Genomic DNA, 13,514 nt, shown 5'->3' with positions numbered 1-13,514 from the left:
ACAATTTATGTTTTCAGAATTTACGTATTCATATATATTATAAATTTTATTATACTTTTTGATATAAGTTTTATGAAAAAGTACACTAATATTAAATATTTATCGATCAGCTATTTAAAAAAACTAAAAAACTCACTATCATAGGTATCCGAAAACCGAAAAATAATTCTAATCAAAGAAGACGGGTAGATCAGCATATATTATGTCTAAGGACGGTTTGTACTAAATTATGGTGTAAATAAGGTCATGGTATTAAGTATAAATATTTTTTAAATATTATTGTATATAAAAAAATTAATTACCTAATCGCGGATAGTTTCAACTCTCTATGGTGAAAATATTTTAAATTACAATAAAATAACTAAGTATAAAAAATTAAATAATTCATTTAATTCTTCTCACCCAAATATTTTTAATTTTATAAATATTTAAAAAAATATACAAACTGATACTGATATATCGTTATGAAGTCAAATTTCATGAAACACATTGTTTAAATAAGAAGAATATATAAAAAAAAAAAAAAAAAATAATAGGAAACTAAAAAAATTACGCAAATTGAATTTGTAAGGCAACTGTCGTTCAAATTTTTACTTTATTCAATATAATTCCAATAATTTATGAGAAATAATTAATTAATTTTATTGATTAAAATATGCAATTTAAAATGTAAATAATAATAATTAATGTAAAATATATAAAAAAATGTATAAAAAATTTAAAAACCATTATTTTTAAGTCTTAAGTCTGTTAAAATCAGAAGGAAAATATTGGTTGAAAACTTGTAATATACTCGTAAGTACATTTTAAATTTTAATATGAAAATAATCGGGATACAATTTACATATACATCAAAAATACACGGGACGCAACTTTCAGTCATCCATTTAAATAAATTAGTTACATAATAATGTACTTATAACAACAAAAAAGTAGTGCCGTGTATTTTTTGAAAGCAAAATAAAACAAAAGATTTGTAATTTTCTAATTTACAATCGTTTTTAAAAAAATTTAACAATCAGAAACTATGGAAAAAAATACATAGGTACACATTTTTTTTACATGGTAAACTTCGTCGGCCGCGGCGATATTTTGTTTCCATAGTAGCCACAAAAATGTGTTGAATACAAAACATAGACGACCATTGGAAAGAGCAAGATGGGGCATATGCCACCATCTGAAAAATACTATTAACTTATAATTCAATATATTAATATATACATATATTATTTTCGATTTTCTTTTATATTTACTAAAATGTATTTTAGTTAACTATAATATATTAATACAAATGAAAATTAAACTATATTCATATTTATATATTGAAATAACATAACATCCTTATTTAGTTTAAATTTGAGATTTTTTATTTATTTTATCTCTCCTCCCTTAAAATGTCACTTATAGTCGCCCACGTATACTACTTTATTGTCCACTGCAGCAATAACGCATAAGTATACGAGTATAATGTGAGTACCTTAATCTTGAAAAAGCAATAATACTTGGACCAAAGCATTTCTGTTTTTGTGTGTAAATTAATTACTTACACTTGTATCCTGTATAGCAATAATCCAATTATCTTAGCAATCGAACAACAATACGACATGAATTCTAATTGAATTTGATAGACTGTTAATTTTACAGTTTAAAATGTTTTATTTACATACTATAAAGTAATAATTTTAGTACACTCTCGTTTCTTGTCGAGACAATCCGAGAATATTAGATAGTCATTAACCAAGCACAATTAACTAAAAAACAGACAATTTAATTTAACGCCAAAAGTTTCTTTTAATATTATACCAAACAATTTTCTTATTACGACTAGAAAAAGAATAAAATTAAGCAATTTTGAACTCATAAAATATGCAAACATGAGTGTATATATATTAATGAATATTAGTTAAAAGATTTTAACTATGTGGTTATTGTATGTAATTTTTGTGATGGATAGAAGAGTAATAATGGGCGATATACTGGCATATATTTTATTAACATGACACAAAAGAAAATGCATTAAATTATCAACTTATTTATAGCAAATTATATTTATTGTTTGATTAAATTTTACCATAATACATATTTTATTATACTATAGTCTATAACTACAACTAACACATTTAAAACTTTAAATTTATTTGTTCACAATTAATTATTTAATTTTGTAATTACAATCGTTTGATTAACTAAGCATATTTTAAAAAGAGCAAAATAAGTATAAGTTAAATGATCACTTTTTCTGTAAGAGATATTCCATAATAGTTAATACATTTAAGACTATTACAAATTAAAATGTATTAGGTAAATTACCTAAACCATAGTTATAATAGATTATACGTAGTATATATAATAGGTACTTAACATTTTACATTATAATTATTTTTAATATTTTCAGATTTCAGTTTATTTAATTTAATAAAACATTGTCTCCAATCATATTCTTGTAATTTAGTCTACAGTATTTGTGTATATATATAATATAATATAATTTTAAATTTTAAAACTAGCAGATTTTAGAAAGTTGTGAGTTAAACAAAAATTATAAATTTACTTAAACTAACACAGAGTATGAACATAAAAAAAAGAAAGAAAAGTTTCATATACACATAACGACAGTAGGTGCCTTTTCTATATTCACAAAGCGTATGCAATGTGCATCCTTCCGACAACGAGGTCTATGTTCGTCAATGGATTTCAAATGCCAAGGCAATTGCGATAGCTCACAGCGGGAGCTTTTCAAAACTTACCCCCACACTTTGCTACCATTAGTGCTTTCTATATAACCGAGACGTCAAAAAAACTTTTCCCCTCTGGAAACTGTTTGTGGCTTTTAGCTGACCCTAACTTCAATATATTCGTAGAATAAAACACACACACACACACACACACACACACACACACACACCTATATTTTATATGCTAATGTATAATATATACGTGTGTAGTGTATATGTTGTATTTACCTATTTATAAGAAAAACTACAGTGTACACAGTGTACATAAAGTTTATATCATAATTATTTGATTTCTACAACATTAATTAAAATAAATTGTTGATGCACTATAGATGCATATTTCATATTTATGTACTTGAAAACGATACCGAAAACTATAAATAAAACGACATAAATTTAAAAAGTAAAAATGTGAATACTAATTAGTAATTAATAGCTTACAAATATTTTTTAAATTGTATACAAGTTGTTATAAACTTACATAATATTCACATGCTAATTATTATTAAAATATAAATAAGTTTTAGATTTTGTTAAATAAATAAAATATTTTAGACTTAACGTTTTATTTAATTATTTAAATAAAATTAAAGCATAACTTTTGAAATCAAGTTAAGAAAATATAATTAAATTTATACAAAAATGTCTCGACACTCTTTATGTGTTAAAAACAGTTTTATATGTAATTTATTAAAATAAAAAAAATTTAGTTAGTTTTAAATATTTATTTATTTTATAAATAGAAATTTTTCTATTCATTAAAATGCTTAATTTTTGTATTGATTGGTACATAAATTTTGATTTGTTTTTTATATGTTACACAATTTTAGATATATTTCTTTAAATATTTAATGAATAACATCAAAATAAGATTAATATATCTGAGTATACAGAATTTAGGGGTTTCACCATATTAATCAAATATTATGTACAACCCAAAATTCGATACGATGGATTCCATGTCATAATATTATTCGGTAAAAATATCTTTTGTGAAAATATCTTATGACAAAAATGTCTTTGATCAAAATATCTTTTAAATTAAGATAAAATAATATTTATTGGCTAAAAAAAATAAAATAGATAAAATAAATACAAGAATAATTAATTACATTACATAGTGTACAATATTAATAAATTAATAAAAAAAAAAATTTAAAAAATACAAATTCACTACTAAGGTAGCACTATATTAGAGTTTTTAAATTATTAGGGTTAGGTCTAAATCATTTATACGTAATGAATATAATTAAAATTTGGTTTACAGCTGATGTATAAATTGGTTATTTAATAAATTTAACTAGAATATAATTTAATAACATTCACAATTTTTCAAAGTTAAAAAAGTATATATTTTCAAAAATCACAAATAATTATCTGCTCATCTTTTGATGTATTATTTAATACGATAATAATATAATATAATACATAATTTAGAGAGAGAAAAAATAAGTAAATAAATAAATTAAAATAAAACATATTATAGGAATCATTGTTATCGTAGAATTTAAATCGAAGATATAATGATATATAATAAGCTGATGAAAATAAAATAAAAAGATATTTTGTTTAAAAAAATTTTTGTTTAAAAATACTTTGACTAAAGATATTATTTTGAAGATATTTTGACCGGTGCGATGTATACATAATAATTTTTTTTTTTAATGTTATATCAAGTGAACGAGATAATAATATATAGGACTCATTACCAAATCTAATTATTAAGAGTACATTATTCAATTGTATTCTCTATGTAATTATATTTTAGTAACTGGTAGTATCAATTTTATGAGTATCTATTGTTCTCAATATATTTTTCATTCTGAGTTTTTAATTTTTAATTGAAAATTACTGCAACATATTTAACAATTATATGTCTTTAACAGTAAACGAAAATTTTAAACTTTGTAATAAATACGAATAAATTTAACATTAAAATTATGAGCTAAGAAAATAATTAAACAGATATATAAATATTTTTCTATAAAGATAAACATTAATTGTTGGATATAAAATTAATATTGTACAGCAGTTTTTTATATTTTTTTCTCTTTCTTTTCTTTACTTTTTATATATTATTGTTAAAGAATGATTTTTGTTATTATTATGTATATATAATTGGGCCTGGCCCATTAAAAACTTAAATAAATAAATGTCAATAAAAATTTTAAAAAAATTAAAAACAAAACAAATTATATAACTTTGTATTTTTACAATAATATTGTTTTACTAAAATACTATAAAAATTAAGAATAACCTCAAGTTGGGTCCCAAATTTGAAAACATGGCACGAATTGAGTCCGGATGTACTTTATCTAGTACATGAGTTGGGTCCCGGGATATTGATTTTAAATAAACTCAAGTTGAGTTACTGTAGCTTAGTTTTTTGTCCATAGTTAATTATTTATTTTTAACTAAGGAAGAAATTTAAAATACACGTCATTCAAAAAACTTAACCAAGTAAACTCTACACTTATATAACAATTCATGCGGTATACACCAACGTCGATATCTATTACAACAAGCTACATTATGATAGCGAACTCCAGTATTATCGTCATTATCAACAACATTAATATAAATATTACTGCAGACCCTATTTGAGTAGTACCTTAAAACACGGCGGTCCCAACTCGTGTTTAATTGAAACGATTAAATATCCAGAAATCCAACTCACATTTTTCCAAAATTAAAATGCATCGATTTTTAAAAAAATCTACCCTGTGCTTGTTAAAAAATATTTTAAAACGTTACCAAGTAATTTTCATGTCATTATATCGGTATTCAACCAATTACGTAATGACATTAACCAAGTCTATTGAGACTTATATTATTTAGATTTCTCATTATTAAATGCGTATTTTATTTTTTATAAAATTAGAATAGGACGCATTGGCAATGATCTAATGTGTCCTAAATAAACTCATTTAACTTAAACTTGAATAATTTTTATTTAATTTTACAAATTTTAAATTTGATATGATTTTAAATGTAATGTGTTTAATTAAAAAAAACAAATTTCTAATAAAATCAATTATACCTACTAATCTAAATAATGTATTGTTTCGTATAAGCATTTAAAATACATTTATTTAGATAGACATTTAAAATTCGAAAATTTATCCTCATACCTGATTCAAGAAATAAATAATCATGTTTTTTTTTTAGATGTATAACACTACATAAAATAAATTGCTTATAAGTTTCCGATTAAATTATTGATTCTTCTATTCATAGTTTACAGTAACTACTATTTCTAAATGATAATCAAAATGATTAAAATGATTTATTAAATACAATTTATTTGTTGTTAAAAAATAAACCACTATATTATTGAAGATTAGTGGCTTTTACATAGATGGTTGTTTATGTAAAATTTACAAATAATGAATTAAATTTTTTTCAAATAAATAGATAGAGATAACAATATAATACTTAATAAATATTAATCAATATAATTAAATAATAACTATATAATCTGACCCTATGCATAATTATTATTTTTTGTCAATATTTAACAAAATAAATTTGTCCATTGAATAAATACTTAAAATAATTATTTGGGTACTACGTAAATATTAAATATAATAATGGACAATATATGCCTAGAATAAAAATCACTAATAAATATAATATGACGTTCTGGTCGACTTATGACGACTGTCATAAATTAAATCGACTTACCAACGACTTTGCTCCACTGGGCTTGTGGTCTCCATTCAGGGAAATGTTTTGGGAACCGGTCACGAGTCCAGAACGTACGTACCACCACGCGATACCTGGCTAACTTATCCGGCGAACACGACGGGGCGCCGATGCACCGACACACAGCGATCGCGACAAACGTGCACGCCAATAACCGTCGGACGGATTGCATAACAGTGATGGCGTTATCTTCTTGTCTACAATAATTTTATTAAATAGTATGCATTGACAGACGGAAGGATAGGTGAACGAAACAGTATCAGCGGTGGCAACAAGCGTGTCGATCAGACCATGGACAAAAGTTTACTAACCGTCGCGCATCGTCGTCATAGTCGTCGCTGCCGTCGCGCGCCGCTGCCGCAGCCACAGCCACCACCGTCGCCGTCGCCGTTGACGACAACGTCGGCATCGCGGACGGTGGAAGCGGCAGCGACCCACCGTGACACCGCCACCAACGTGTTGATTTTAAAACCAACCCTCCTCATCATCATCCGTGATCCACCACTACACTACACTCGCCCGCCAATCCTCTTGTCCAGTGCTACCACTGCCAAGTAGGTAGTCGGTAGGAGAGTAGGACTCCACCGCACAGTCGGAGACCAATCGAAACAATTCGTCGTCGGTAGACAACGCTAAACTCAAATTTTACATATAAGTATATAGATTGCAACTAGGTAGTGGATTGTCCCTTTCACTGAAAAAATAATAATATTTTTGTTTATAACAAACTATCGAGGGGTTTTTTATTTTTTTTTATTTTTTGAGCACTTAAAATTTAAAATATTATCAGCTACAATTGCATTCTAGTAAACTAAACCTCAGTTAGACTCATGTTTCAAATACGATAAAAATTGTTTTTAAATTTAATTATTAAAAAACTAAATTGCCTATTTCTGAATTTACTCGAAACAGAAGTCTCCAATACGAAAGAATCAATATTACATTTTTATTGTTGTAATATAGGTAGACGACTAGTTAGATATACATAAGTACGACAAAAAATTAAAAATTATAGTTATACAAGTACATCAAACATAAAGTGTAATTATTACAGTACCTACACTACAAACCATTTTTATTTGTCATGCAAAGTTTAATCAAAACGGCCATTGCCCATCACAATCCAACGTTTATTAAATATTTATATATTATTTATATACAGGGCCATTTTTTTATTAAACAACACTCATTGCCTCAAAATCTATAAATATTCTTAAAAATATTTTTTTACGTAATTTTCTTTTAAAATAAAACAACATTTTTTTAGAAAAATAATATTTCTTAAGTTATTTACTTTTTTTAATGATAACATACATTTTAAATTCTATATTCTAAAGCAGCGTATTTTTCAGATTATTTTGATACATAAAAACTAAAATTCGAACCAGTAGCTTATAAATTATTACTTATTAGTACAGTTAAGATTTTTATAACTTTTGCTTTTTTTTTCTTTAAATACTTTACAATTCTAATCAAAAAATAAATCTGTTTCGTTGTATAACAATTTAAAATGTGTAATTTTTATTTTGCAATTTTTAAGTCATTTTTACAAATATTACGTACATTTTGTGTGTTTAAACTTGTTTTTGTTTATTTTAATATATATTGTTTAGGTGATTCCAATTACCTACCTACTCCAGCCTAGTGATATTAAAAGAGTTACTAGACGACAATTAATGAAAATATCTATGCTACTTATTTCATTTTTATATGAGACATTTTGTCTAACTGGCAATATATAACTATATTAATTATTTTTTTTTTTAATGATTTTGCATTATTTATATTTATTCGAATTTATGTAGCTGGGACATTTAAAATTAAAACTTGATTTATACTACACATAACTTACCTGCCAACGATGATTAACTTGAAAAATAATAACACATTTTTAAAACAATATCATAAAGAAAGATTTTAATTTGATAATAGTTTAACCGCAACACCCAACAAGGGACGATCATTGTCACTTTCGTGCTATTGGGAATGAAGTACACTACTCAGTGATAGCGAGACTATCGTTAAGGTTATTAAAAAAATTGAAGAAAGAAGCAACAATCTAATACAATAAAATAACTAGATAGACATTAAATAAAAGAGCATACAGCAATAATTATAAAATACCAAAATTAAATTAAGTAGAATTGGACAGATATCACATAGAACAAAGTGAAAACTCATTAAATGACATTGAAACATAATATAAAAACTCAAAAATATTCTTTTAAAAGTGTAAATCAATAAAAAATGGTTTTAAATTTTGTACCTATCTTATGATTAACGCTAATCACATACTAGACCCCAAAATTATCATAAACAATTTTCAATCATACTTCAAAATTCAATTAAGTCGGGGTTCTCCGACTTAAAATCCACCAAGCTAATTAATGTTTTAGAAATAATATATGAGTTTTAATTATTTTTAACTTATTAATTTAATAAAAAATTTTTTTTAAATGTAGCCTGTAATACCAAAGCGTATCTCAGATTTAGCCCACCATAAAAAAAAAAGTTGGAAACGCCTGTATTAGAAAATCACACAAATTACGAAATAAATAATATAGATAGAATTCAGAAAACAAATAAGAGAAATTTCAGTGTAAAAATAAACGCTAAAAGAAAACTAGAAGTATTAAAACCTAGTTTTACAGAGATTAAGTAAAAATTAAAATCTCTAAAAAACATTAAAGCACTAAGAAAAGATAAAATTAACCTGGAACTACTCAAACTTATAGGACATGACTCTTGAAAAAAATACATACGTAAAAATGTTTCATATAAATGAAAGCAAGAAAAACAAGAAAAAGATTGAAATATTAATATTGTATGTCCAATATACAAAAAAGGGCCCTAAAAATATAGAAAATTATCAACCGAGGCAAATCTAACTAAATATCGCTTACAAGGTATTTATTATATTATAACCGTTTTATAATAACCATTTTCAATAGACTCAAAATATACAACAGTAATAATAGGTGAATATAAATGAAGTTTCATAAAAGACAATTCCGCCACTAACCATATATTCATCCTTAGACAAACTATGGAAAAGTTGTATGAATATAACAAATACCTTAAGCATGATATTCATTAAAATTTTAAACAAACCTATGACAACAATATTAAAAATCGGTTATGGTCAACATTCATACATTTCGAAATACATAACAGAGAAATTAGTGAACTTAAAAATGCACTGCAATAATGCAAGCACATTTTTTTTAAGTACGTTTTCTTGGAAGCAGTGGATTGAAACAAGAAAATGCTTTATCTCTCGCACTTTATAAGTTATAAGTAAACTTTCAAAAAAGACATATAATACATCTGGAAAAACTAGGAAAAAGAAATACTGTTGGTACAACTATCTTAGCATATACGGATGATAATATGACATTATGATACTTGAAGAATTGAAACTGAATTTATACTGGACTACGAAAAATCTCATAGAGAAAAACCTCAAGATAAATAAAATAATACTAAATATATACAAATTAATATTTAATAGACACTCAATACCATTAAAATATTTTAGAATCAGGTAATTCTCTTTTGAACAACTAGAGAATTTCAAATACTCAGGTACTAATATAAACCATAAAAATATTATGCTTGACAAAATAAAGCTCAGAATAAGTGCAAATAAAAATTTACATTGCATGATTACGCTATAATTATCATGTTCAGATATAAAACATAATTCACGGCACATAGTAACGAAAATAACCTATTAACCTTCGAAAAAAAAATACTTAGAAAAATATATTAACCTACGTTATACTAATATATATACAGCGGAAAAAACTAAGATTTAAACAGACTGTATAATATACCCAATTCATAAGATTTTCTTGGATCAAAAAGATTAAAGTGGATTGAGTGGATTGATTAGACAGGTACTCACTATCAAACCAAAAAATACCGATCGATATAACAACCATGTCAACGTTGTATGAACAGAATAAAAGATGAGTTAAAATGATTAAGAGATGGAACAAGAATTAAAGTTGCAAAGGATAAAGAAGATTGAAGTGCTTAGATAGAAGTAAGTGAAGCAAAAAAAAAAAACCATTACCTTTCATTATGGTACAATTTTTGTGTAAGTTCCAATTAATTTCATCTAATATATTTTTTTTTTTCATGTATAAATTATGAACCTAGTATTAATTTATTAGTTAGTAGATACAGACCTAAACAAATAATTAAAAAAATTATATTATTTTAACTATTATTATTTCGCTTTTCTTGTTTTTGTTGTTTTAATTTAATTTATTTAGAATAAATTCAGATTTATTCTGATTAGTATTAATTTTTAAATTAAATTTAAAAAAATGTACATAAAGGTATCACTCAGATTTATAGTAAGTGGGCCAGTGAGACCAATCTGCTGTACATTTATAATAGAGTATCTATTTTTTTATTCGATCTACGACTATTTATAATAGAATAAAACTTGTAAAAATAAATAAAAAATAATATTGCATTTTTTCTATTTTTAAAAATACCTGGGTACCTACATAATTTTTCAAATTGTAGTGTTTGAGATTCATGCGCATATCTGATTTATAACATCAATTACCTGTGTATTTGGTAAATAACGTTAATAACTGGTGAATAATGTAAATTTCCATTTAACATCATTTATCACAACATATATATACTTTTTAGATTTTTGTTTGTCAGTATGTACTACTTCTTATAAGAAATATTGTATTAAATGTTCAAGCATTAGCAATAAAAATTACACATTTTATAATTTTAGGTTTTGCAGATACTCGTGATTATGAAGAATTTTGTAGTAATTTGAACTTCAAATAATAATAAAATAAATTGTATGTATCTTAAATATATGTAACTATAAAACAACCTATGTAAGATCCTGTAATAAATATAAAAGAAACATTGAATATTATAAATATTATAAAAAATATTGTGTCTATAAATTTTTAAAAATTTTTAATTCAAAAATATACAACTTAGTAGTTTTGTATTACATTTTCAAGAATTTCTACCCAAACATAAATTTTTAATCGACATTTTTAAAAAAATAATTTAAAATCCAACTTGCCTAAAAAAAAGTTCAAAAAAAGTCAAAATAATTTGATGGTTCTATTATAAATAGAAAATAATAGTATAAATGTTAAAAATTTCAAGATTCTACTGTTATTCGTTTTTAAAATAAAAATAAAAAAAATCAATCTAGTTAAAAACTAGTTAAGCATTTACCTTGTTTTGTCTTAGTCTTTTTATTGTATTTCCTGATTATAAAAAATTACTTTTGACCTCTTAAAAGTACAAACTATAGATCCAATTCGCTATCCTAAACTATGATCTGTGTTGAAAATCGAAGTATTTTATCTACTACGTATTGTGTATATATTTACAACTAAAAAAAAAAGAAGAAACGCATAATCTTAAAATTAATACATCTAGAATAAGTTAAAAAAAAATCTAAAATATTTTTCTCTGTAGTTAATTTTAGTTTAGGTATAATAAACAGATTCAATATTTTTAAGATGTGCACTTTTAAACAAATATACGATAATAATTTAAATGTTTAAAAACTTTAAAAGAATAAATAAAAAATTTTTGATTTTTGAATTCGTAATGGGTATTTAGTGTGTGCGATTAAGAATGGTATTTATGAATTGGTTTTATTTATTTTTAATAAAGTTCTTTTAAAATAAAAATGTGATAAATAATTTAAATATAAATTATTATAAAATAAATTAATATATATTTATTTACATATATTACGTTTTATAATGTACAATAGAGGTATAAAATAAAATACTTTCATATTAATGTATCATGAAAAATAACTTGTATTATAACTTATACTCGTAAGTTTGCGGTTTATACTTTATTTGATTGTTATAAATTTGTGTTCATGATAATATAGTAAATTTAAAAATAAGATGTTTAAAAAACATGATTTGTAGAAATATTGAATAGAAAAATCATTCTTAGTATTCTTAAATATGATTAGATATTTAATAAATTTAAAAATAAGCTTAGTTATAATATATTATATTAATAATAATTTTTAATACACCAAAGTAAATTAAATATTAAATTTTCATTTTCAAACTAAATTTTTATTTTTAGTTATATTATTATTATTATTATTTAAATACAGTGAAACTTATCTGTATTATTTTATATTTTAAAACACGTTTGCCAATGTTAATAAAAAACTTGCTATTGTTAATTGAATACCTAAATTAGAATTTGTATTTATCAATATAAACATCAGCCTAACCATTAAAATAATAATAAAAAAATAAATACATTTTCTAACATTTTCTTATATGACATACACAAGGATGCAATTCATTATTCATTTGAAAAGAAAATTGTAAGTAATTTTAAATATAGCTACGTGCAATTAAAAAAATATATATATATTAAGACTTATTATGTTTCTTAGGTGCACCTAGCTATACTCATCTCATTTGCACTCAATGTGTTACACAATACGAGTCACGAGATTCTAGTAGTGTTTTCAACAGATAATATTAAACAATATTAAAATCCTTTTTATCTCTTACCGACGTAGATATAGGTACGTAGTGTGTGCCCTTGGTCCGTGTGTGTGAATATGAATCTACAATTTTCTCCTCAGAATAATATACCTGTTTTAATAAATATTGTCATTGGTCACAGACAACAAGTACACTACGAAAACTGAATAGATATTAGTTTACGTCTAGACACTAATTTATATGGCATTCTGAAAATCGTGAAATAAAACAAATAATTACACTTTACAATCTATGCAGTGATTAAGATTTACGAATAAAAGATAAATTGTATTTTTATTTAATAAAAATTAAATTATTCGGATTTTTTTTTATGAATATAACAAATAAATAATAATAATAGTAATTAGTCAATTAATGTTAGTATTTAAAGACCAATATAAAAAACAGGTGTTTAATTTTTTTTATAATTTAATTTATTAATTAATTCAAAATACTAAAATAAAATGTGTGCCTTAGTACAAAAGTTTTGAAATATAAAAATAAATTTGAATTAATGATTACATTATAATTTAACATAACTTTTGAT

At 23.8% G+C, this 13,514-nt stretch overlaps 1 protein-coding gene across 1 annotated transcript in view; it reads right to left on the bottom strand.

Moving 5' to 3' along the window:
* LOC112597945 (spondin-2) overlaps positions 1 to 6,765 on the bottom strand; it is a 135,974-nt gene extending 129,209 nt beyond the window's left edge. Inside the window, exon 1 of the mRNA XM_025344203.1 lies at positions 6,420 to 6,765. Within this exon, the coding sequence (XP_025199988.1) occupies positions 6,420 to 6,612 (193 nt within the window). The 5' untranslated portion in view covers positions 6,613 to 6,765. The remainder of the gene's footprint in view (positions 1 to 6,419) is intronic.
* Between the last annotated feature and the right edge of the window lie 6,749 nt (positions 6,766 to 13,514).

The sequence above is a fragment of the Melanaphis sacchari genome, unplaced genomic scaffold (assembly GCF_002803265.2).
Source record: "Melanaphis sacchari strain LSU unplaced genomic scaffold, SCAv2.0 Contig44_pilon_pilon, whole genome shotgun sequence".
In the NCBI taxonomy this organism is placed as follows: Eukaryota; Metazoa; Arthropoda; class Insecta; order Hemiptera; family Aphididae; genus Melanaphis; species Melanaphis sacchari.
Note: the sequence above shows the minus strand (reverse complement) of the source record. Positions and strands in the feature narration are given on the sequence as shown.